Source organism: Podarcis pityusensis, assembly GCF_964106645.2.
Source record: "Podarcis pityusensis genome assembly, chromosome: 12".
NCBI lineage: Eukaryota > Metazoa > Chordata > Lepidosauria > Squamata > Lacertidae > Podarcis > Podarcis pityusensis.
This window is the reverse complement of record NC_138037.1, coordinates 16,510,843-16,533,401: the sequence shown is the minus strand read 5'-3', so window position 1 is coordinate 16,533,401 and position 22,559 is coordinate 16,510,843. Positions and strand designations below refer to the sequence as shown.

The window sequence follows — 22,559 nt, the reverse complement described above, 5'->3', positions numbered from 1 at the left end:
ACCTATTTATCTACTTGCACTTCATGCTTTCGAACTGCTACTCAGGAGTAAGTCCTGCTTAATTCAACAGGGCTTACTTCCAGGTAAGTGGGATGAGCGCTGCAGTCTTAGCCCACAATGTCAACCCTACTTACATGAGAGTAAGTGCCACTGAGCTCAATAGGATTTTCTTCTGAGTAGACATGGTTAAATATATCTACATTTTTTTGAACAATTGAGAAGTTGAGGCAGGGAAGATGAAAAGTAAGACAGCTGACCCCATAACTGGTGACAGGTACATGAGAACATATTGTTGGTTTGCTAGAAATCTCTATTTTAACTCTGAGGTCCACAGCAACCTCATTTGAACAAATGGAGCACTGTAGGAGGGCAGTCATTTGGTGACTGAGATACAGCTGGTGTACAAACCTTTGGCTTGGCAGGTGCTACTGAACTACAACTCCCATCATCCCATCCCATTATTTATCTCTGAATTCTGCATTGCAAGGAGCTGGATTAGAAAACCTCTGGGTCCCTTCCAATTCTATGAAATGCAATAAATAAATCCCTGGGGTTAATTATTACATTTTTACCCCACCCATCCTCCATGAAGCTCCAAATGGGATGTCTGGTTCTCCCCTGCGAGGAATGCTTTCTTCTAAGTGGAGATTTTTCTGTCAGTCAGTCTCTTTAATGGATTTGAAGTTGCTTTCATGTATGTAATTCTTTTTTTTTTTGTAGAGGCAAACATTAGATGGGGTGTAATTATTTTTTAAATATATATAAATGGTTTTAGATATATTTTTTTACGCTTCCAGGTGCTTTCATGGGAAGCACTTCCTAAACGAAACCACCATGAAACTGAAGAAACGAAATTCACAAGGGTTAGGGCAGATACAGTTAGCAGAGCTGGGGGTGGCAAATGCAAAACTAGATTTCTTTTTTAAAGAAACCACCACCACCATCCATTACAGCTCCTTTTTTCCTAAAGCAGTTAAGGGGCTGCTGTGTAGCAAATGATCTCCTGACAGAAGCCAGCATTAGTTAAGCAGCGCGGCAACAAATATCCATTTACAGTGCAGCCCCACTAAGCGCAAGTCCCCGCGCATTCAGCAAGGCTTACACTCTCCAAGCCTTCGCTTGCTGGCAAATCGAAAAAAACCCTTTTGAATTCGGTGCGACTTTCCTCCGAGTAAGCACGCATTAAAGTTGAAACCATTTAATTTTTTTCGGGCTAGGGGAATCGATTTCTCCTGCAAACTGCACCGCTGAACGCCAGGAGCAGAATTCTGATGCATTGTGGGGAATGCACGGGAGACAATGCACGTAAGAAAACGTTACCCACGTGTAATGACAACCCCCCCTCCCAGTTTCCCTTGGTAAAAAGCTTGTTGCAAAGTCTAAGGCGATTCAGCTTTCCTCTGCTATTCCTGCGCGGCTCAGCAGCGCCCCCGGACGCCACGCTCAGCACTGCAACCTCCCCTCCTCCCCTCTCCTTCTCTAGCAACCGCAAACAACAAGCAAAACGTTCCCCTTCTCGCTCCGAGTCGCTTCTCTAAAACAGGCTCCCCGGCATTATATACCCTTCTAAAAATAGCCTGCCGCGCGGCCGGCCAATCAGGGCGGCTCGAATTTCGAATCGGCCCAATCGGGCGCGGCGTCACGGAGAGGTTCGGTCACGCCAGGAGGAGCCGGGATGCGTCGCGGGCGCCCATTGGGCTCCTCTGACATCATTGGAACGCGGTGTAACGAGTTTTGTTGTTCGAGATTGGGCAGCGCTCGGAGCCGGCGTAATGGGATCACGAGGTGGCGGAGGGAGGGGGGGTGGAGGAGAAGGAGTAAAGGGGGCGGGGCGAGAGTAGCTGGGAGCGCGAGGGAGGGGGGAGCCGAAAAGAGGGAGGGAGTAGAAGGAGGAGGGGAGTAGAAAGAGGAGGAGGTTGTGGCCAAGGAGAGCTTTGAATAGGGAAGTTTTGCTGGGGGTTACATTCGCAGTCATCTCAGTGTTTGCAAATATTGAGTAGGCTCCTGAGCAAGTATCTTCTGGAGAGAACCCCAGGAGTGGAAAGCAAGATTTACCAGCAGCAGCTGCATTTTGGAGACTGCAAGAGATATATATATATATATAAATAGATCTATGTATATATATATATATCAGTACCTTGATATTGCTGTGCAATTAAACTTTGCATGAAACTTTTGCTTTATTATTATTATATTAAAAAAAATACCCTTTGCATCTGAACTGCCGAAGAGGAATTTAATATATAATTATTTTTATTTTTGAAAGAGGAAAAAAACAAACCTGTCTTCTTCTTTGTGGCCGTCTTTCCCTCTGGAGGAGGAGGAGGAGGAAGTGGGACTTTGTAAATAGCTGGTCGTATTTCTCTCGCCATCACCTGCCATCACGACTACCGACGACAGCAGCAGCGGTAGCAGCTGAGAAACATCTGTAGCGGTGTTGATACTTGTGCTTTTTCTTCTTCCTTACGACGAGACACATTGCAATCGGACGTTGACCCTGTGGAGGGTTTATTTGTTGCAACTTCTTTTCCCCCCTTCCCCTTGAAAACAAAAAAACAAAAAAAAACCATGGATGTGCTTCCAATGTGTAGCATCTTTCAGGAACTCCAAATTGTCCACGACACTGGTTACTTCTCCGCTTTACCATCTCTGGAGGAATATTGGCAACAGGTAAACCGAAGGATATCTGCTTGTGCTGGGCAAACGTTGCTTTTAATTCGGAGCAACACTGATAAACGAGGTTAGAGGCTTGCCTTTTAGGAAGGCTTCCTGCAGGAATCTTTTTTTTAAAAAAAATTTTAAATAGTAACGTTATTGTTTCAAGCAAGTGTGTTTGTTTGGGCTGCTGTGCAACACTTTGTTATATCTGCTTTCTGGGGTTTTTTTATGCCGTGCATGCTTGTTTTTGCTCGCTACCGGGAGAAGTGCTGTTTATGCCCAGCGCCGCTGTCACAGCTTCTGGAGAGTGGCTGGTGTATTTCTGAATGCCTGTCCTCCCTCTCTCTCTCTCTCTCTCTCTCTCTCTCTCTCTCTCTCTCTGTGTGTGTGTGTGTGTGTGTGTGTGTGTGTGTGCGCCATCAAAACAACAACCGCTGAAGCGAAATGTTGCCACAAAAAAATAAATAGCATAAATCCGCAAGTCCTGCGTTTTGCATTTTGCTTGATCTAGTTCCTGGCAAAGTTGTCTCTCCTCTCTCTCTCCCCCCTCCCCCGCCTTGAAGCAGATCCAAACACTACAACTGGGTCTTGTCATCCAAACTGTCTTTCATTTCCATCGGGTTTTTTGGTGTTTTTTTACACCCCCACTTTTTTTGGGGGGGGAGAGAAATGGTTGGAAATTGGATTTAAAAAAAATAATCTCCCCCCCGTATTATTTTCCTTAGCAGAATTGCCAGCCTTCTAACTCCCTGCTGCATGTTAACCATTAATTATTATTATTATTTTTCCCTCTGTCTTACCCGCCACCCCCCCTCCTGAGTTGTCAGTCATATGACAATGATACTGTTTTGTTTCTCCTCCCCCCCTTTTTAATTGCTGTGAGTCTTCCTAGCGGAGGGAAAGAGGGAGGCTTGTTGCCTTTAATGGACATGGTTGTTTGTTGTTTTTTTTTCTTGGGGGGGGTGCGCTTGTTTGTTAGTACAAGTAATTGGTTTGCTTGGAAACAAGATTGTTTTTGCATTGTCTTGGATTTCCCCCCCTTGGAGGGGGGGTGTAAGTGAAGAGAGAGTGTTTACTTACTTGCCTCTTCCCCTAGCTGTGATATTTGCTCCTTCTCTCTCTCTCTCTTTAAGCCCAGCTGAGTACCCAGATCAAATCAGTCTGGAGGTTTTGTTTGTAAAGCCTGAGAACCTATCAAGAAGGTTGAAACCTTGTGCATGTTTTGAAATTCCCCATTTCCAATTCCCCCCTCCATCCCCCCTTCTTTCTCTTTTCTTTGCAAGGCAGCACCAACAGTATGGAATTGAAATTGATCTAAATAGTTTTTCCTTCAGGCATTTCGGGGATTTTAACCCAGAGCTAGATATGGATCCCACTGTAGCCTTTTGAATAATTTCAAAACCTCCTTCGGAGCTTCAGGCCAGTCCTTCAGGCTGATTTGCATAATGGGGGAATTTTAAATCCACCCTGAATCAGAAATTTGAACCTGCCCCTTTCTGTCAATTCCCTTCCTGTTTCCTTATAGAAATGATGTGTCTTGTTTTATTTTTGAAGTGCACTGCAAATCAGTTCCCTAATTATAGGGAAACCGATAAATATTGATTAAGCTTGCAGTCTCTCCCACTTTTTGGCCCAACCTTCAGTTAACAAGAGGGGAGAAATGGTCAGTCAAAACCTAGGCATGCTTACTCTGAAACAAGCCCCATAGGTCAGTAGTGGTCCTTACTCCCAGGTAAGTGTGCTTAGGAGTAGAGCCTAAACAGATGGGGGAGAAGTGTAAAAATCAGCAACATACTGTGACAGAAACTCCCATTAAGTTGACACTTAAGAGAGTGAAATGTGTGACATTTGCTTTTGGAGTCAGCTTTGCTTATGGGGATGGGGGGGGGGGTTCCTGCTTAAAATAAGGTAACTATGGAGTCTGATATATTTGCCCATAAACACACACACAACCCCCTTATATATTTAGTTCCATTAACATGCTGATCTTTAATTATGGGGATGATAGTGAAGGGGAAATGAAGTGTGCACTGATAAACACCCCCCCCCCAAAAAAAGAGAGAGATTGATGCTTGCATTTCTTCCAAAGTTCTCTTTAGTTTGTTAGGAATTTGGAAACACATTTGTGTCACTCGGAGGGTTGCTTGTCTCCTATTGCAGCAGGGAGGATAGCTTACTTTATTTCATTTTATTCTACATGGCCCGTTGCATGTCTATCTGAACCGTGTACTTTCTTGGCAGAAGTTCAGGATTTTAAAAGGAAGTCTCTTTTGGCATTGAGTGAAAGAAATAGGGAGATGACTCATACGGTTGTGCTCTTGGCCAGTAGATAAAATTCTTCAATGTGGGGCTCCCAGCAGGACCTCAAAAAGTTTTATTTCTCCTTTCACCGCTTTCCCTGCAATCCCATTTTCTCAAACTTTCTTCTTCTTCTTCTTCTCAGCATCGCATTATCATTCTGAAAGGTTTTGTTCACCGAAATTCCTTAGGCCGCTATCATTTCTACCAGAATTGTTCCAAGTTACGCAAAACTCATGCCAGTGTGCTTGGAAGAACTGGCATTCTTTGAACGTCTCCCTTAGGCTGAGTTTTCATCTGCAGGAAATGGGCTGGCTTGGTGGGTTCCCCCTGAATATGGATCATGACTTTGCCGCAACCGCACATGTTTCTTGAGTTCAGAGCGCTGATGCTGTCAGCTCGGTGGAAGTCTAGCTTGACAACTTTCTGCGGAGATCACACAATTCACTTGGAAGCCCTCTTACTTAATAAAATACTGGAAAGTGTAGAAAGGCCTGATTAAAACTGGGAGGTTGGGGCGAGAACAGAGTCACTTCCAAGCCAACCCATTGAACATCTCCTTTCTAGGAGATGATTTTTCAGCTCACACAATAAGAGTAATGGCTGGAAAATGTAGGTGGATTTGAACTCTTTCTATGTGTGTTTGAACTCCAGCCCAGTTCTTGGGAACTGCATTGTTTACTGTAACAGTCATTAAATGAGGGTTGAGTGGCCTATTACTTTAAGGGAGCCTAGCAACCAGAAATAAACACCCCATCCTTTGCACACACATGGTTTGGTTGATGTTTCTGGAGAATGGCTTCTATAGCTTTGCACTTTTCTTTTTTATAAAAAGAGATTTAATTTTAATTTATTGTGTTTAATTTTTTGTAGACGTGCTTAGAGCTGGAACGATACCTTCAGAGCGAGCCTTGCTACGTATCTGCCTCTGAGATAAAATTTGACAGTCAAGAGGATCTGTGGACCAAAATTATTTTGGCGCGTGAGAAAAAGGAGGAATCTGAACAGAAGGCCACGTGTGTTCCAAAGGAGGAAAGCGTAAAGACTCAGAGTTTAGAGACTAACAGCTTGAATTCTGACATCAGCAGTGAATCTTCTGACAGCTGTGAGGAACTTTCACCTACAACAAAATTTACATCTGATCCCATTAGTGATGTCTTGGGCTTGACCAGTACAGGAAACTTGAGTTCATCTGTCACGTCGACTCCTCCTTCCTCCCCTGAGTTGGGGAAGGAAGCTTCTTCCCAACCGTGGAATTCTGCGCCTGGTGAATTGCATTCGCCGGGCAAAATTCGTACTGGTAGTGGTGGAAAGACTGCAGAAAAGGGTGCCCCAGTGAACGGCGATGCCTCTCCGGATGGGAGGCGGCGGATCCACAGGTGTCAGTTCAATGGGTGCAGAAAGGTTTACACCAAAAGTTCACATCTGAAAGCACATCAACGTACCCATACAGGTGAGATCTTCTCCACTGGGTGATCCAAACATCTGGTCTTGGGCGATCCAAATAGTGGTCACTTTGTGTTTTCTATGGAAGAAAACAAAACTGGGGCATGCTAGGGTGGCCTCAGCTGTTTGTTCATGTGTGGGTACAAGCACACCTTGTCTCATCCCACTTGGCTGTGATCTGAAGCCACAAGATATGGAGTCTTTGGTGCAGTTAAGAAGGTCTGTGACCAGTCAGCAGTGAGCTAGGAGGCCTTCTGGGAACACTGTTTACAGTTCCATCATGGAAGAAAGGCAGGATATAAATGTAATAAGGGGGACCCCATTTGCTTCCTGTTCCTATAGCACTGGCAGGTAGCTTTCTCTTACTAGGATGTGTGTCAAACCTTCCATGGCTTGGGCCCTAAGATGTGGCAGGCTAATGGTGTTCACCATCACATATGATTTCTATAGGACCTCTTCTTAATACTTCAGCTGGTGGCTGGTTCTCAATGACAGCATCATCCTCTTTCTCTTCCCCTTCCCTTGCTGTCCATGGCCAGCAGAACTATGCACCAGGATGCCATTATTAGGGCTGGCAGACATGGAGAGCATATGGTTCCTCCAGATGTTTGCTGGACTCCCATGTCCTATCAGCCCCAGCCAGCATGACCCGTGACCAGAGATGATGGGAGTTGTAGTTCATCAATATCTGGAAGGCCATAGGTTCCCCATCTCTGATCTACAGTTCAGCAGAAGTTTTTGTCCCTTATTCTAGGCAACCCATCTGGATTTAGCTTCATGTCTGACTTTGGCTGGTGATAACTGTAAGGAAAACCCTTGATGCTAATAGTGTCATAATGTTACGCAATTTCTGGAGCAAGAGCTTGGGGCCATCAGATGATGCAATAACAGCTGAGGTTTCCAAAATGCAAGGCATCACTTCCTCATTTTTGTTCTGCATTAGCCAGTTGCAAGCTTCTATGTGCAAAGCTTGGATGAGGCTAGTTAACTTTTCTCTCTCTTGCACATGTTTGGTTCCTGTTTTGTAATTAGCTGGTGCTTGAGAAGATGCACAATTGTTAAATTGTTTTTCCAAGGAGTTGGAGGGAATCCCTCAAAAACAACAAACAACAAACAACAACAACAGAGAACTAGCTTTGAAACTCAGCAACAGCAAAAGGAAATGGAAACATTTCTCAGAAATTGGAGATTTTTGTCCTGATTCTGAAGGACAGATTCCTCATTGATTCATTTAATAGCAGAAGAGTAACTAGTTCCCTTAATTGCTGGACTTGCCTCAAGCTAGCTGTGTGTGCATTGACAGAAGTAAAATGATCTTTTGAGAGAGATGTTTATGATCATAAAGACAATGGCGGACTTTAAGAGCGTTTCATTATCATGTGGTTTTGCTAACACTAAGCAAACAGGATTTTACTAGTATGAAACCTAGATTTAAACAAAACAAAACCCAGTTCCCTAGCTTAACTTGAAAGGATTTGAAGCGGGCAGGCACTCCAGGGTTTCTATAAATTTTTCATAGTGAAAGTAGTTGCTTTTTGACATTAATATTCTAGAGTGCTTGATGACTGTGGTTAGATGTGCAGAGCTGCTGGCTGGCATACCAATCTCCAGCTCAAGGTGCAGAGCGAGATTCTGCACCTTGAGACAAACAGCTTAGAGGTCTCCTCTTCAAAGATATTCTTTTCACCGTTTGAAGAGGGGAATACAAAAAAAGATGGATCTGTTCTATGCTTCCGCAGCCTGGTGAGCGAGGGAGAGCTTACCTCTCATATGCCCGTTATTCTGCAGAAATCAAACAAATAGTGTTAAGCCATAGAATCTTATAACCAGAATCTCTGGACCAGAATGCATTTTTATGATTTGCTGCTGAAGGTGGTTTTGCTCTCCACTCTAGCCTTTCCCAACCTGCTGCTCTCCATGTGTTTTGGACAAGTCTCATCATCCCTGATGGTTGACCATGCTCACTGGGGCCTGGCAGTCTAAAACACCTGAATGACAAAGGATTGGGAAATTCTGTGTTGTTGTTTTTTCTCTGCTCCCCGCACCCTACCCTAGCCCACTTTGACCCACGTAGTCATGGGGAAGGTGGTTGGCTGTGTGGGCAAAGCAATTAGATCTTCACAATTCGGGGACAGACATTTTCACACGCGCTAGATTTCTAGAGCGATAGAAAGACATGGAATGGAACCTTTGGAGAGTCTAAGACAGGCATCCCCAAACTTGGCCCTCCAGATGTTTTGGGACTACAACTCCCATCATCCCTAGCTAACAGGACCAGTGGTCAGTGATGATGGGAATGATAGTCCTAAAACATCTGGAGGGCCGAGTTTGGGGATGCCTGGTCTAAGATTTGCTTTCCCATATTGTCAGGATTGAGGCTGGCATCCAAACATTCTGGCTTAATAATGGTTAATAATAATTCTCCCCTTTGAATGGCCCCAAATTTGTAGGTTAGGTTTCTCATTACCATCCAATATTGATAGGCCTAACCTATGTATCTAATAGGTGAACCCAATATATATTGGGTTGTGTGTGCTTAAGTTATACTTGGAGAAGACCTATTAAATCCATGGGTGCAAATTAGGCCTAACTAACTCAACTCTATTGTTTTCAGTGGGTTTAGTCTATGAGTAAAATTTGGAGCGTGCAACCCATAATTTGCTGCTATTGTGTTTAACCTAGGAAGTCCACAAAAGCTACTAGCGCAGGAGACCTCCAAGCATGGTCTATATCAGTTGTTTTGAGCCTAAAAGATATAGAGAACCAACTTCTATTAAACTTCTATAACAATCTGGGCATTTGGAGGCAGTTCTTATCCGCCCTAGGTGACCAGGTTAGTGGTGATTTTACAAGCCTGTATTCTAAACACTCAGAGAATTCCTAGGATGCAGCTGCACAAGGCTTACATTACTGGCATGTTTTCCAGTCAAGGCTTGATGTTTTGCTGTTGCAGCAAAGCTGTCAGCTCAGAAACATCTAAATTCTCCATCAGCGTTCTCGGAAGTACTTAGTGTGCTGTTGTGAATTAAATTGAGTGGCCTTATTTCCTATGTTAAAAACAAATGAATCAATATTCATCTTTGCTTGGAGAGAGAAACGGACGGTTAATAATCTTTGGTATGTTTTATTTGCAGGAGAAAAGCCTTACAGATGCTCATGGGAAGGGTGTGAGTGGCGTTTTGCGAGGAGTGATGAGTTAACCAGACACTTCAGAAAGCACACGGGTGCCAAGCCTTTTAAATGTAGTCACTGTGACAGGTACGTGAATGGACACTCTCTTTTAATAACCCCTGCACCTCCCTCCTCCCCGGTGCTTCCATGGGAAGCAATGACTTAAGCCCTCCACATTGATGAAGCCACCAAGGCGCAGGCAGTTTCATCAAGTATCAGCTTTATCCCATTGCACCGGAGCTTTTCAAAGGAAGCATCCAGCTTCAGTGATCAGCAACAGTGTAGCTTTTTAGTTCTAACAGTGCAAAAAGAGAGAGAAATAAGTCTGATCAGGTGAATCAATTCTGCCTCTGCTTAAAGTAAAAACGTTTCCAGTTACATATTTCAGAACAGCCTACTTGAAATTCCAGTGGAACTACTCCCAGAATTAAGTGGATTGAAGTTAATGCATTTTAGATAGTGTCTGCATGGATACAGGTTAAATAATAGAGTGACTTCTGATGCTGACATCAGGAGGAAAGCGGAAGAAGCTGACAGGAGGAGGAGCAGTCTGTAGGGTCTCTTTCAATGAACGTCTTGGAAGGGTTGGGTTGGGTTGGGTTGCTATGGTATAGCTATGGTCACATTATAAAGAGGCGGACTTGGTCCCCATGGTGGTCTCTCTCCCAACTCCTAGTATTCTGTGAGTCACCTTCCCTTTCCTCCAAAACTTCCAAGACAGTTTATGTCTTCTAAGAAATAGCTCTTCTGCTTAGCCATCTCCGTTTGGGTCTCTTTTGCACCAGCCTTCTGTCACAATGAGTTATTGGAAAAGGATTGCAAAGAGTTATTTTAGCAGGTGCTGTGAACTTAGGCTAAGATTCTTGCAGGATGCTCGCTTGGATCGATTTAGATGAGCCTAGTCTGTCTCATGGGGTTGCTGTGACCCTTGCATCCCATTCCAAGCTCCTTTCAGGATATGAATGTCAGCCCGATTGGTGAGTGACTGAGAACGTGACTGTGGTGCCACTCTGCATACTTTGCTTTGACACAGCATTTTGCATTCTGGCCAAGTGGCGGAGTGACCATTCTGTTCCTCTGTTCACCTACTTGACAACCTATCTCTCTGCCCCAAGGTTGCACAAACCAGTCCAAATCACACAGATTGCAGTGGAGTTAATTCTGCACGTCGTTTTTGTTTTAAGTATGCTCCGTAAAGGTGCTCTGTAATATTTGCCTCCGTTGCAACTGATGATAGTAAGGCTGGGGTACAATAGGATTCCAAAGGGCTTTGCACTTGGGTCTCCCAAATCAAATTCTGTGTCTCTCGGATGGACCTATAGGGCCTCATAACCTACCACAGCAGTCCCCAATGTGGTGCCATACGGATGTTATTGGAATATTAACTCGGATCAGTCCAGCATGGCCAGTGGAATGGGACAAGCAGAGTCATAGTCTTGCAACATCTGGAGGAAGCCATGCTAACTCCTCCTGGTCTAACCCGATTCACTCACCTATAGGAAGATAGTCCTCAAAATTCTCCCCTCTTCTCCGTTGACAGGTGTTTCTCCAGGTCCGACCACCTGGCCCTGCACATGAAGAGGCATCTCTGAGTGGGTGAAGAGGTCGAATCCTGTGGGCTAAGAGGCTTCGAGGTCAACCAGCCTTGAAAGAAGGGATGCGTGTTCCAGCCAAAGCATGCCATTTTGCACCCTAACCCAGTTGCCTCCAGGGCCTCTCTTCCTTGGAAGGTCTTCTGAGGGCTAAACAAGTCATGTAAGGAAACGGCATAGCGACCGCACGGTTGTGGGTCTCGTACGCTGGCACCCAACCTTCTACGCCTTCTGCCGTGAGCACGTGCACTGAGAATGTTAATGATTGGACGACTGTATGTTATTGAGGATCGTACTGGGCGACTGTATGCTGAGGCACATGAATACTTTTTGTTTGTTTGTTTCATTTTCCTTCCGTTTCGTTCCTCGTGGTTGTTTTATAACCGTAAGCGAGAGAGAGAGAGGAAAGGTCAGCTGAATGGGGGAGGGCGGGGGAATCATTTGCGTATGTGAGGAGTATGCCGCAAGAAAGGAGCGATCAATCATTTCCAAGGGGCGGGGCGAAAGGGGTGTCTGCACCTTTAAAAAAAAAAAGGAAGAAAAAGAAAGAGGGAGGGGAAGATGGAGGGGAGGGGGTGGCGAGTCAGGACACCAGAATGGAGGGAGGGGCCCCTATCCTGTGTGAGAGGAGCTTTTGGTGTCTGGTCCAGCTCTTAAATGTGCAATGTGTCAAGTAGCTTGTTTTACTTGCTACAGAGCTCATTTGTAATCCATTGTATAAGCTGTGTATTTACAATATAACACAACCTATAACTTTTTCATTATAATACAAAGATTATTGCATGGTTCTGGGGAACTATATGCTTTTCCATTCTTTAATCAGGACTTGCAGGTATTTCTTTTGTTTTCTCTCCCCCTCTCTCAATTCCAGTTAAAAAGCTGCTACAATGCAATTGGTTTAATGTTACATAACATACAGATCCTGGATTTTTATTTTTTTATTTTTTTGTCCTGTTGGGTGGATAAAACCACTGTAGGTTAGAAACTGTAATATTTTTTAAGAAAAGAAAAGAAAATTCTCATGCAGCTATGTTGGGGTTTTGTTTTTTTGTTCCTTTTCTCTTTTATTTATGCCTTGAGGTCTCTTAATTTCTGGTTTTCTAGCTGTTAATGCACTGTTGACCTTAATAATGGTGCCTTATGCAAAAGTGATCTCTTCTCGCAAGAGGTCTTATACAGGGGTATGGGTGATTTGTGCTTCATTAAGGCTCTCTTGTCATCTGACATTTGTACTGTATCAAATGTAAATTATGAAGAGGTGGAGGAAAGCATAGGCTGATCTTCAGGGTTTTTTTCCATGTAGAAAAGCATCTTTGGACATCAATACAATATTACACCTTTCCTTTTAAAAATCCCATGGAATAATATGACCGGTTCTGCCATCTTGAAAATCCCTGTTTATACATCCTTGCACAACCAGTAATATGTGTACAGAACATGCACCCTGAACCTCCCTTTCCCATGTACCTCAAAATGTTACAATTCCTCCCTTTTTAAAAGTGTAGGAGCATTACAAAAATAATCATTTGCTTAAAATGGCACAAGTTCCATGTCTTTATATCAAGCTTTCTCTTGGTTAATACTAAAATAAAACACTCTCTTTATTAAAATAGAAAAAGCAAAACAAAACAAAAAAAAAGTTACCAAGCGGGCAGAAAGTTTCTTGGGTGTATATATTTGCTTGTATAGTATTTGTAAGCACTGTGTGTTTGTGTGTGTGTGTGTGTGTGTGTGTGTGTGTGTATGTATGGATAATATATATTTTTCAAGGAAAGAATTGAGTTCTTTCCTGTGAAATATGGCAGCCCATAAGAAGTCCTCTGCTTTTCTTTAAGTTTTGTAAAGGAAGCAAACAAGTGGTGGTCACTAAACACATAAAAACATTTTTTTAAAAAAAATATTATTATTGGCTTGCAGACTACTTTAAAAAGTGTTTGGGCAGCAGCCTGGGGGTGGAAGAGAGGCTCCGATGGGTGCAAGCGATTCTTGCGAAGAGAAAGCTGGACTGCATTTGCTTCTGTGTCGGGGGGGTGCACTTGTGAGCTCAAAAATCCCCGATTGTCAAGTGAATGGAGCAAATTGGAACCTTTTCCTGAGGCTACTGCAGGATTGGGCATCTTTCAATGCAACTTGGCAGCTTTCTGAATCAGGTTCTCTCTCTCCAGACCAATGAGCCTGCCATTTCTCTTTTACCTTGGCAAGGTCCCAAGACTGCCCCTCTTGTCCCAACTGGACCTTCCAACCAACTTTCTGCTCGTGTCTGGCTGGCTCTCCATCTGTCCCAAAGGGCACTCATTTGGTACATCACCTTGAGGGCTGAGCTCACTTAGTGACATGTTTCCACATCATCTGGAAGCGCTACATCAGAGGTGGGGAACCTTTGGTCTCTGATGTCGTTGAACCACAACTCTCACAATCCCTGTTGACCATTCTGGCAGGGGCTGATGAGAGTTGTGGTTGCATGGCATCTGGAGGGCAATGGGGTCTTCACCTCCTGTGCCACATTTAGCAGTTGATAATTCTAGCAGGAGGCAACAACAACAACAAAAACCCTCCAACCCAAATCTACCCCTTTGGCTTCTGTCTAGAAGCTTATTGAGAAGATCTAGGAATGAGCTCCTTGATGATTGCTTTGTTACTTTGGGTATTTACATTTCAGCTGAAGGCGCAATATGGTTTTCATGAGAGAGCTTAGATGCAGCCATCCCCCAGAAGTTAAGTCAGTGAGTTTCAGAACTGCCTTCCCCAGCAGTGCTGTACTTACCCACAAACCACAGTGATAGCCCATTTCTTGCTGTTTAGGACAGCTTTTCCAGGAACTGGTGGTGAAGGTTAAATAGTTCTCTAGAACACATTAGACACTAATTTATCCATTTCTAAGGAACACACAGGCCTGCCCCTTTTGTATTGTGTTCAATTTTTATATACTTGAGTGTGCACTTTTAAAAAGGCAAAAAGTAAATATGCCCTAGGAAAAAGGTTTATATTGTCTACAATCTGTAGGGCTCTCATGTTACATGTGGAGCTTCATGCATGTAGGATCTGCCTTGCTCTTTTTTCTTTTTTCCCTGTTGAGGGACTTCCTTGCAGCTATAGTGAGAGAAACATTTCATACATGGAGCATTCTCCATAGTAAAAATGGGAGGTCTATACCTGTATGTTTATCAGGATCATCACAAGTGGAAGAAGGCGATTAAGAACGGTTTTTCTATTTGTTTGGGGGTATTTCAGGGGTGGGTTTTTTGTTTACCTATTTTGCAATGCTTTCTGCTGAAGCATAATAACTCTATTAATGCTCAAGGAGAAAAACATGGAAATTTAATAAATCCCCCTGCATTAGCTTTTCTTGATTGTGAAGCATCAAAACGGTTTTGGAATGGGGGGCTGTGTGCCATACGTCAAATTATGCCTGTCAGTTTTGTAAGTTTAAACAAGTACATTTTGTTCAGGTGATAACTGAGCCTCAATAAAGCAGAGAGAAAAAAAATTGCTTGAAATTTCAGAAGAGAATTTCTATTCGTAAAATTTCTTTCTTTCTTTCTTTTTTCCTTTTTTTGTTCGTTTGTTTTTTGGAAGCACCCTGTTATCTAAAGAATCTCTTTGTAAGATTTTTGTAAAAAAAAATTGTTTTACAAGATTTTATTTGAAATTGTTTTTTGCAAGATTGTTATATTTCTGTATGAATGTATTTTTTATTGGAATAACATAAAAAAAAATTCTTATCAGCATTTTTGGGTCTCTTTCTTTGGTTTTGCTTCAGTGAAATTAAAAGTGGTAACAGAATTTCCATTATCTAGAGTTGCCCCTCATTCACTGGGAACACTGCATTGGCTTGGCAATGGGATGGGATGGCAATGGTTCTTAAAAGTGCTTTAGCTAGGCTTGCCTGGTCAAGGCAAGGAGCTAAGCTTTGCCAAATGAGAATTCGTCTAACCCACTTATACTTCCTTCAATGCAACATACATAAATCTGCTCCATATGCCCCAATTGTGGTCACTCAGCAAAAAACGTGAAGTGCATTGAACATGCAGATTCTGTATCTGTATATAGAAGGCGATGAAAATGATGCGGGAGAGAAGTGTGTTTCTTTTCTTGCAATTATAGGCCCTCTATTATGAGTCCCGTTTCATAACTTTAGACAACTGAAGGTCCAGTTCCTATAGGCCAGGTGTGGGGAACAGCTTTCTCCACTTGAGGGCCTCATTCCTTTTTGGGCAACTTCCCAAGGGCCACATACCACTGGTGGAAGGAGCCAGAAGCAAAAATGGGTGGAGCAATGAACTGAGATTTTACTTTTGTACATATGGTAGGCTAGCTTCTACACACACCTCACCCACTACCTAGGGAAGAAAGCGTCACTACTGGAAATCTTAGGCCTTGAATCTGATGATAACTGATTCCTGCATTGCAAGATGGCCCTTGTGGCCCCTTCCAGGCCTCTGATTGGTCCTTTTCCAGTAAATTTGGAGGTTGGAACACGAGTTGAGGATGTACTCTTTTCCTTACTGGAAAGAGACAGTGTAATAATAATAATTAATAATTTTATTACTTATACCCCAGCCATCTGGCTAGGTTTCCCCAGCCATTCTAGGCAGCTTCCGGTACATATAAAAACATAATAAAATGTCAAACATGAAAAACTTCCCGATACAGCGCTTTCCCATGGCTCCCAGAATCCCTGCAAGCTGCTGCAGTTGCCCTACTGCGGTAGTTTCCAGGTTCTGTCTTCAATATGCCCCACCTCATAATTTAAGGGAAGTAGAAGTGCACAGTTCCAGGGAGTACCACACATAATGAATAAATGAAACCAATGGACCTATAAGTCTCAATGATTTGGAATGAAAGCAAATTAAAACCAGGTTTCATATGTATTCAGGGCATCCCAAGGCCACATCCACATGAGACATTTGAAGCACTCTTAGACCTTCAGCACTTCAGCAGTCATGGCTTCCCCCCGCAAAGGATCCTGGGAAGTGAAGTTTGTTATAAATGTTGATAATTGTTGGAAGCCCCCTGTTCTCCTCAAAGAATAATTCCATTTCCCAGAGTTCTATGGGAAGAGGGATTGATTGTTAAAACATTTGTAGCTCTGTGAGGGGAATAGTGCTCCCCTAACAATTCTCAGCACCCTCCAAAGGTTCCCAGGATTCCTTGGGGAAAGCTACGGCAGTTAAAGTGGCATAAAAGTGCTTTAAATGAATAGTGTGGACGTGGCCTAAAACTCTCACATGAGGAATCAGCGAGGATGGATATGCTAAGCATGCCTGACACAGACGCCAGTTGCCATTTCCACCATCCTCCATGATTTGGAGGAATAACATCTGCAGTTCAGAAGCCTTTTCTGCTCACATAGACTCTCCACCCACTCTCTTAGAGACCAGATTTCAGGGTTCTAAAACACATAGGCATCCTACATGGGTAGAGCAAGCTCCTCACTTCCAAAGTTAGCCCTCTATAACTCATGGAAGTCAACAAGGAAGATGATGGGGGCCCAGCAAACACTTGCTTCTTTCTTTTTTGATATAAATTTTTATTATTTTTCCTTAAACACTTTTTCAAACAATACATTGATCAACATATAAACTTTTTTTGCTCCGTCGAGCTTACGACTTCCCTCCTTCCCTTCAACCAGTAGCCCATATCAGATCCAATCTCGCATTCTAACTCTTTACAATATCTCTACATTGTAGGATTTACTTCAATCCTGCTAGTGTCTTCAAATTTTTATAGTTATAATTTAAATAGACAATAAATTTACTCCAGTCTCTCTGGAATTTCTGATCGTCCTGGTCTCAGATCCTGCAAGTCAGTTTCGCCAACTCAGCAAAATCCATCATCTTCACCTGCCACTCCGCAATGGTAGGAATTTCTTGTAATTTCCATTTTTGGGCCAACAAAGTCCTTGCTGCAGCTGTGGTATACATGAATAGTCTTTGATCTACCTTCATAATCTCATTTCCCATCAAGCCAAGCAAAAATGCTTCCGGCTTTTTGGGAAAAGTATATCTAAACATCTTCTTTAGTTCATTGTAGATCGATTCCCAAAATATTTTTACTTTGTCACAAGTCCACCACATGTGGTAAAAATCTCCATTTACATCCTTACATTTCCAACATGTTTTGTCCCGCAAACACTTGCTTCTTTAAACACCATGAAAGAATAGGGCTGAATAGGGCTTAGATGTGCTCCAAATGAATGAGTTTTAATCTGACCCCTTCCATGTTGCACATGTGTGGGAGGAGGCAAGAATTTGTCCATCGCTACTTGGAACAGAGGTAAATATCTCCAGTGCACCACCCTTTGTTGCAATGTTGCATTTATGGAAACAGAATCTTTTTCATACTTCACACACACACACATAAGACTGAGCCTACGGTTTGAAGACGTTTGCCAATTTTCTTTGGGCGTGCTGCATTTTCGAGCTTCCTATGAGTAATGGTGGAATTGCTTCAACCACACATCCTAAATAAAGGCTTGTGAAAAAGCCCAGTTGAGCTATTCTCAGTTCTTCCACCCTCCTCGCCTTGCAGGGCTGGAGGATAACGTTCCGCTCAGAGCAAAGCATGGCGCAAGACGTTTGCTGCAAAGCAACCATGCAACAATGATCTGTCAAGGCTGCTGTGCATTTCAACATGCCCCTTGTTCTGCTGCCTTGCTTCACTCCTTGTTTGGAAATACTGTGGATTTAAGGGGGGGGGCAGATGCAAAGACCACAAAAGAAGAGCATTCTGGACAATGTTGCATTTGCAATCTCCGGAGAGACTTGGCATGCCTGGCTTATAGCAGGTGGGAGGTAGCAGAGCCCAAGAGAATATGCAATATTTGTGCCAATATTTAATTTGTTCCCTCCCCCGTCCATTAAAGGCTCAGAACCTTTTAGCAATTTGCAATCAAGGCACAGACCAAATCTACTTTTTTTTCCTGCTGTGAGAGCTTCAATGTGCAAGTGAAGCTCTGCACCAGACTTGTAAATAGCCACTCACCATGTTACCTATGGTGAGTAAATAATTCCTGTAAGTGACCAGGAAGGGGAACTTTTGCAGAGACAGACAGAATCAGTTCTCTTTTTGTTTGATGCCATCCATGTGCCACAAAGACTAGCATCAGAATGTTACATGCAGGCATTCGCAAAACAGTAATTTTTGTGGACATGTTGCAAGACTGTGTTAAACATATATGTCAGGAATGGAAAGAACCACTTGCTTATGCAGAGAAGTGGCTCGGCTATGAATCAAGAAGCCCCAGTTTGAATCTTGCATTTGACAAGAACTCATTGAGCAAAACACTCCTTAATATTCCATGTGCAACATGGAATTCATATAGAATTGTTGTTCTTGTTAGGGATTACAGCAAGGTAATGCATTCAGTGTTTTCTTTGAATAATCCGTGGTATTATACAAATAATGAGTACCTTTATTACCCATTATATGTATGAAAAACAGTTTGCATTGCTTTTATATGTTTTTATCTAAGAGCTCTTTAGCTAAGGAATGGCCCTAAGTGAGAAATCCTTATGAAGGTTGGTCATCGAGACTCAGAACATGGAGGGAACTGCAAAAAGGCCATTCCCAGTTAATTCTAGAGACTGCACAAGGAAGGAAGAGGACTTGTCAAAAGTATGAAGGGCCATACCTATTCAGGTATCAACCCAGCACCTTCCATTGTGCTTCAAATGCACAAGAAAGATAGCGCAGCTGTTAAAAGTCTGCTAGAACACACTTCCAGTGCCCATCGCTATCAGGATAAGGGCTCCCAAACCATGTTCTGAACCCATCTCCCAGTAGTCTTCAAGGGAAGCTCCTAAGAGATTGCAATGTGGTAGTCAAGTCTCAAGACTCAGGAATTTGAAAGCACGGGTGATTATTGGTGGGTGGGGTTGCCAACTATAGAAATCAAAAGTCCTAATCCCTGGGTGAGCTCAAAGGGCAGAGTTATTTGGTCAGAGGGTGGAGTCCAAAGCGGCTCGAGGAGAACAGCCAAGGAGAGAAATCCAGAATTTTTTTTAATAGGTTGGAGGCAGAGTCCTGTAAATGTTTAGCGGATCTGAGGGAAGGGCCCCAAGCAAAAGGTAACTGTGTTCATCTAAAAACGGCTGAGGAGGCATGGAAAGAAAAGCAGCCTTGCCAATTGTCGTTGTGGAGAACGGTCCAGTTTTTATTTTCCAGGTTGTATGGCAACCTCCTTGCTAGATCTGGTCGAACTCTGCCTTCTTATCCAATGGAGCTCTGTAGAAGGTGCTCCAAGGAATCCCACCATTGATGCCTTCTGTTCACTCACAAGTGCGGCTCGTAGCTCAAAATGCTTTTTGACTGTATTGCAAAACTCCAGGCCAAATCCTTTACAGCCCACCTTGTTAAAACAGTTACTATTGTTTACTCTCCTTGAAGCTCCCCCCCCCACCCCCAGTTTCAAATCCTGGTTTCATGAGAATCATTTTATTAGGCACACACTATACTTAACTTGCATTGTGCTTGTCAAAGCTTGTTGGAAGCCGAGCACGTTTGATATCCTAGGTGATTTATGCTTCTGCTGCCTTATCTTTCCTTTTCTCTTGCCTGCTGACAATAGCAAATCATCATCATCATCATCATCATCATCAACCTAGCAGTTTGAAACCATGCCAGTGCAAGTAGATAAATAGGTACCACTGCAGAGGGGAAGTAAACGGTGTTTCCGTGCTCTCTGGCACTTGTCACGGTCCTCCGTGCACCAGGAGCAGTTCAGTCCTGCTGGCTACCTGACCTGGAAAACATTCTGTGGACAAATACCAGCTCCCTCAGCTTGAAAGCAAGATGAGTGCTGCAACCCCTTGGTTGCCTTTGACTGGACCTAACCGTCCAGGGGTCCTTTACCTTTACCTAATAATAATAATAATAATAATAATAATAATAATAAATAAATAAATAAATAATGCCATAGTGCTGTTGACCACCTAGGACATTTCCACAAAAACAAAAATACTTTCCAGAGTTTAGTTCAGAGATTGCCAATGGTTTGAGCTCTCAAAACATAGTTTTCTTATTTGACACATGGAAAACGACTTCACATAGCAGCTCTACAAAGGCATTTATGGATAATCTTGTATGCTGAGGAAGGCAGCTGAAGTAGCCATTTTGGGATTGCGATCGTGATAACAAGCAGATGGGTGATTGTTTTCATTTCATGTTAAAGTCGGTATTTATAGGAGTGAAGACGAGAAGTGATGCATTTTGTTAATGGGTGAGAAAGGGATAACCTCCCACATAGTGTTAAAATAGGCAGAAAAAGATGTGATGGTTTGTCCAAACGAGGCTTTTATCCTTTTTGGCTATCCTCCGTTTTCTGTCAAATTATTTTGACGTGTCATGCTAAGGTTCTTACCTTTCTGATTTCATTTTGCATAATTTCAGAGGGATTGTTTTAGGCATATTTTTCAGTTTTTTTGCTAGCTCCCTCCAGTGCTATTTTCCTAGAAAAAGAGGTGCCAGAACTGAGTTCCAGTGAGTTCTGGCTGAAAAAAACCACAAAACCCTGGCTCTCTCGAAGTTACTGGTGGAAAGTCAGGGTATAAATGTCTTTTAAAAATGGAACAATGCCTCTCTTAGATGGTTCATTTGGTGCCATTTCTTTTAAGTAATTTTAGTGAGACTTCTTTTACCAACTGCTCCCAAGGGAAGGACTAGGTTTGCACCCACTTCATACACTTAGAGCACATTTAAAGCATTTGGCTTCCCCCAAAGAATCATGGGACCTGTGATTTACTCCTCCAAGAGGATGGGCCTTATTTCAGTGGTAGTGCGTCTGTTTTGCATACGAAAGGTCTCAGATTCAATCTCCAGATATGTTCGGGTGAGACTTCTGTCTACAACACTGGAGAGCTACTGCCAATCATTGTCAACAATACTGGGCTGGATGGACCAATAGTCTGACTCAGTGTGAGGCAGCTTCCTTTGTTCATAGGGAAAGGGCTGTAGATCACTGGTACAGCATCTTCTCTGTATGTAAAAGGTCCCAGGATCAATCCCCAGCATCTCTAAGTATGGATGAGACAGACCCTTGTTGAAACCCTGGAGAGCCTTTGCCTGTCTTATAGATGATGCCGAACTAGATGGACCAATGGTCTGACTCCAGATAAGGAGTTTCTTGTTTTCCTGTGTACAATTCCCAGCACCCTTTACAAACTACTAGGATTCCTTGGGAGTAGCCATGTGCTTTAAATTTGTGGTGTGGATATGACCTAACTGGGTTAAATCTACATGAGGGTAAATCTGGACTGTAAGAGCAGTTTGACAGTAGAGGCAATTATCTAGAAGGGTGGTGGTTTCTCCCTCATTGGGGGTCTTCTAGCAGAGGATGGACAGTGATTAGTTGGGGGTGCCTTTGCTCTGGTTTTCCTTCATCAGCTGGAGGTTGGAGTAGATGGCCAACAACACCCCCTCCTATGATTCTTCATCTTCCCTTTGGGCATGTGAAGAGCAGAATGTTCTCTCTCATCTCCCAACAATCTACTCACTTGGGGCCGGAAGAAGAATTTGCTACATTCTATGATTACAGCAACCAATTCCACCCGCTCCTTTTGCTCCTCTGACGGACAGATGTCATCACTGTGAAGACACTTCTGCATTTTGTCTGCATCCTGCAGATTTTTAGAGGGACATTATGTACTGAAGATTTGCAAAATGTTCTCCTGTCTGCCCAAATCTGTTCTTCCCCCATTTCTCAAGCTGGGAGTTACTCCATCGCATTGTGTTGCTTGAGGCAATTCTGAATGCACAGAGGAGCAGCATTGGTTCAAGGATCACCGGGGTGAACAGTGATGAGTGGATGACTTGTTCATGGCAACATGGGAAGCTCCCCAGAGTTTCAGACAGGGGAGATTCCCTGCCCTACTTGAAAACACTGCATATTGAACCTGGAAACTTCTGCATGTAAACTGGAAGCTTTATCACTGAGCTATTCCTCTTTGACCCATATTTCTGCCTTTCTGTTGATATCCTACTCAATCCTGCAGGCTCTGGGTGCTCAAAACATGTTTATTAAATCTAACAAGGTAGCATTTAGCACACCTACACATGTCGCCAAAGTTAATCTTGGTCATCAAATGCTATTCAAAGAGAAAACTTACTTTTCTGATGTCATAACTTAAGGCTGCAATCTGATGCACATTATCTTGCAGGAGCACCAACTCTAGAGGGGGAAGGTGTTGTCAGCCCCTTCAATATTCCTTAGCAGGGGGCTCAGCTCCCCCTCCCCCCATACTGAGGGGGTGGAAGAGGCTGAACCACCAAACTGAGCATAGCGCAGCATCAAAGCCAGGCTTCTCCTGAGCGCTAGAGAGGAGGAGCTACAGCTGTTGAAGCTGTATGGCACTGGGCAACGATGCTCGGGAGGAGTCCTGACGATGTGCACACAAC

General features: G+C 43.3%; 1 protein-coding gene and 1 long non-coding RNA gene across 2 annotated transcripts in view; both read left to right on the top strand.

Annotated features, from left to right (window-relative positions):
- LOC308459169 overlaps positions 1 to 22,559 on the top strand; it is a 357,371-nt gene that overhangs the window by 187,637 nt on the left and 147,175 nt on the right. The gene's annotated exons all lie outside the window — the stretch shown is intronic.
- KLF6 (KLF transcription factor 6) lies at positions 1,926 to 14,893 on the top strand. The gene is made up of 4 exons (XM_080975179.1): positions 1,926 to 2,670; positions 5,830 to 6,409; positions 9,537 to 9,660; positions 11,114 to 14,893. The coding sequence occupies exons 1-4, from the start codon at positions 2,569 to 2,571 to the stop codon at positions 11,163 to 11,165; spliced, it is 858 nt and encodes a 285-aa protein (XP_080831305.1). The 5' UTR covers positions 1,926 to 2,568; the 3' UTR covers positions 11,166 to 14,893.

Excerpts from the sequence above, each read along its gene's own strand:
- KLF6 (XM_080975179.1), top strand. The coding sequence starts at position 2,569 with ATGGATGTGCTTCCAATGTGTAGCATCTTTCAGGAACTCCAAATTGTC. Across the intron at positions 2,671-5,829 it reads TGGAGGAATATTGGCAACAG|ACGTGCTTAGAGCTGGAACG; the intron begins GTAAACCGAAGG and ends AATTTTTTGTAG. Across the intron at positions 6,410-9,536 it reads ACATCAACGTACCCATACAG|GAGAAAAGCCTTACAGATGC; the intron begins GTGAGATCTTCT and ends TTTTATTTGCAG.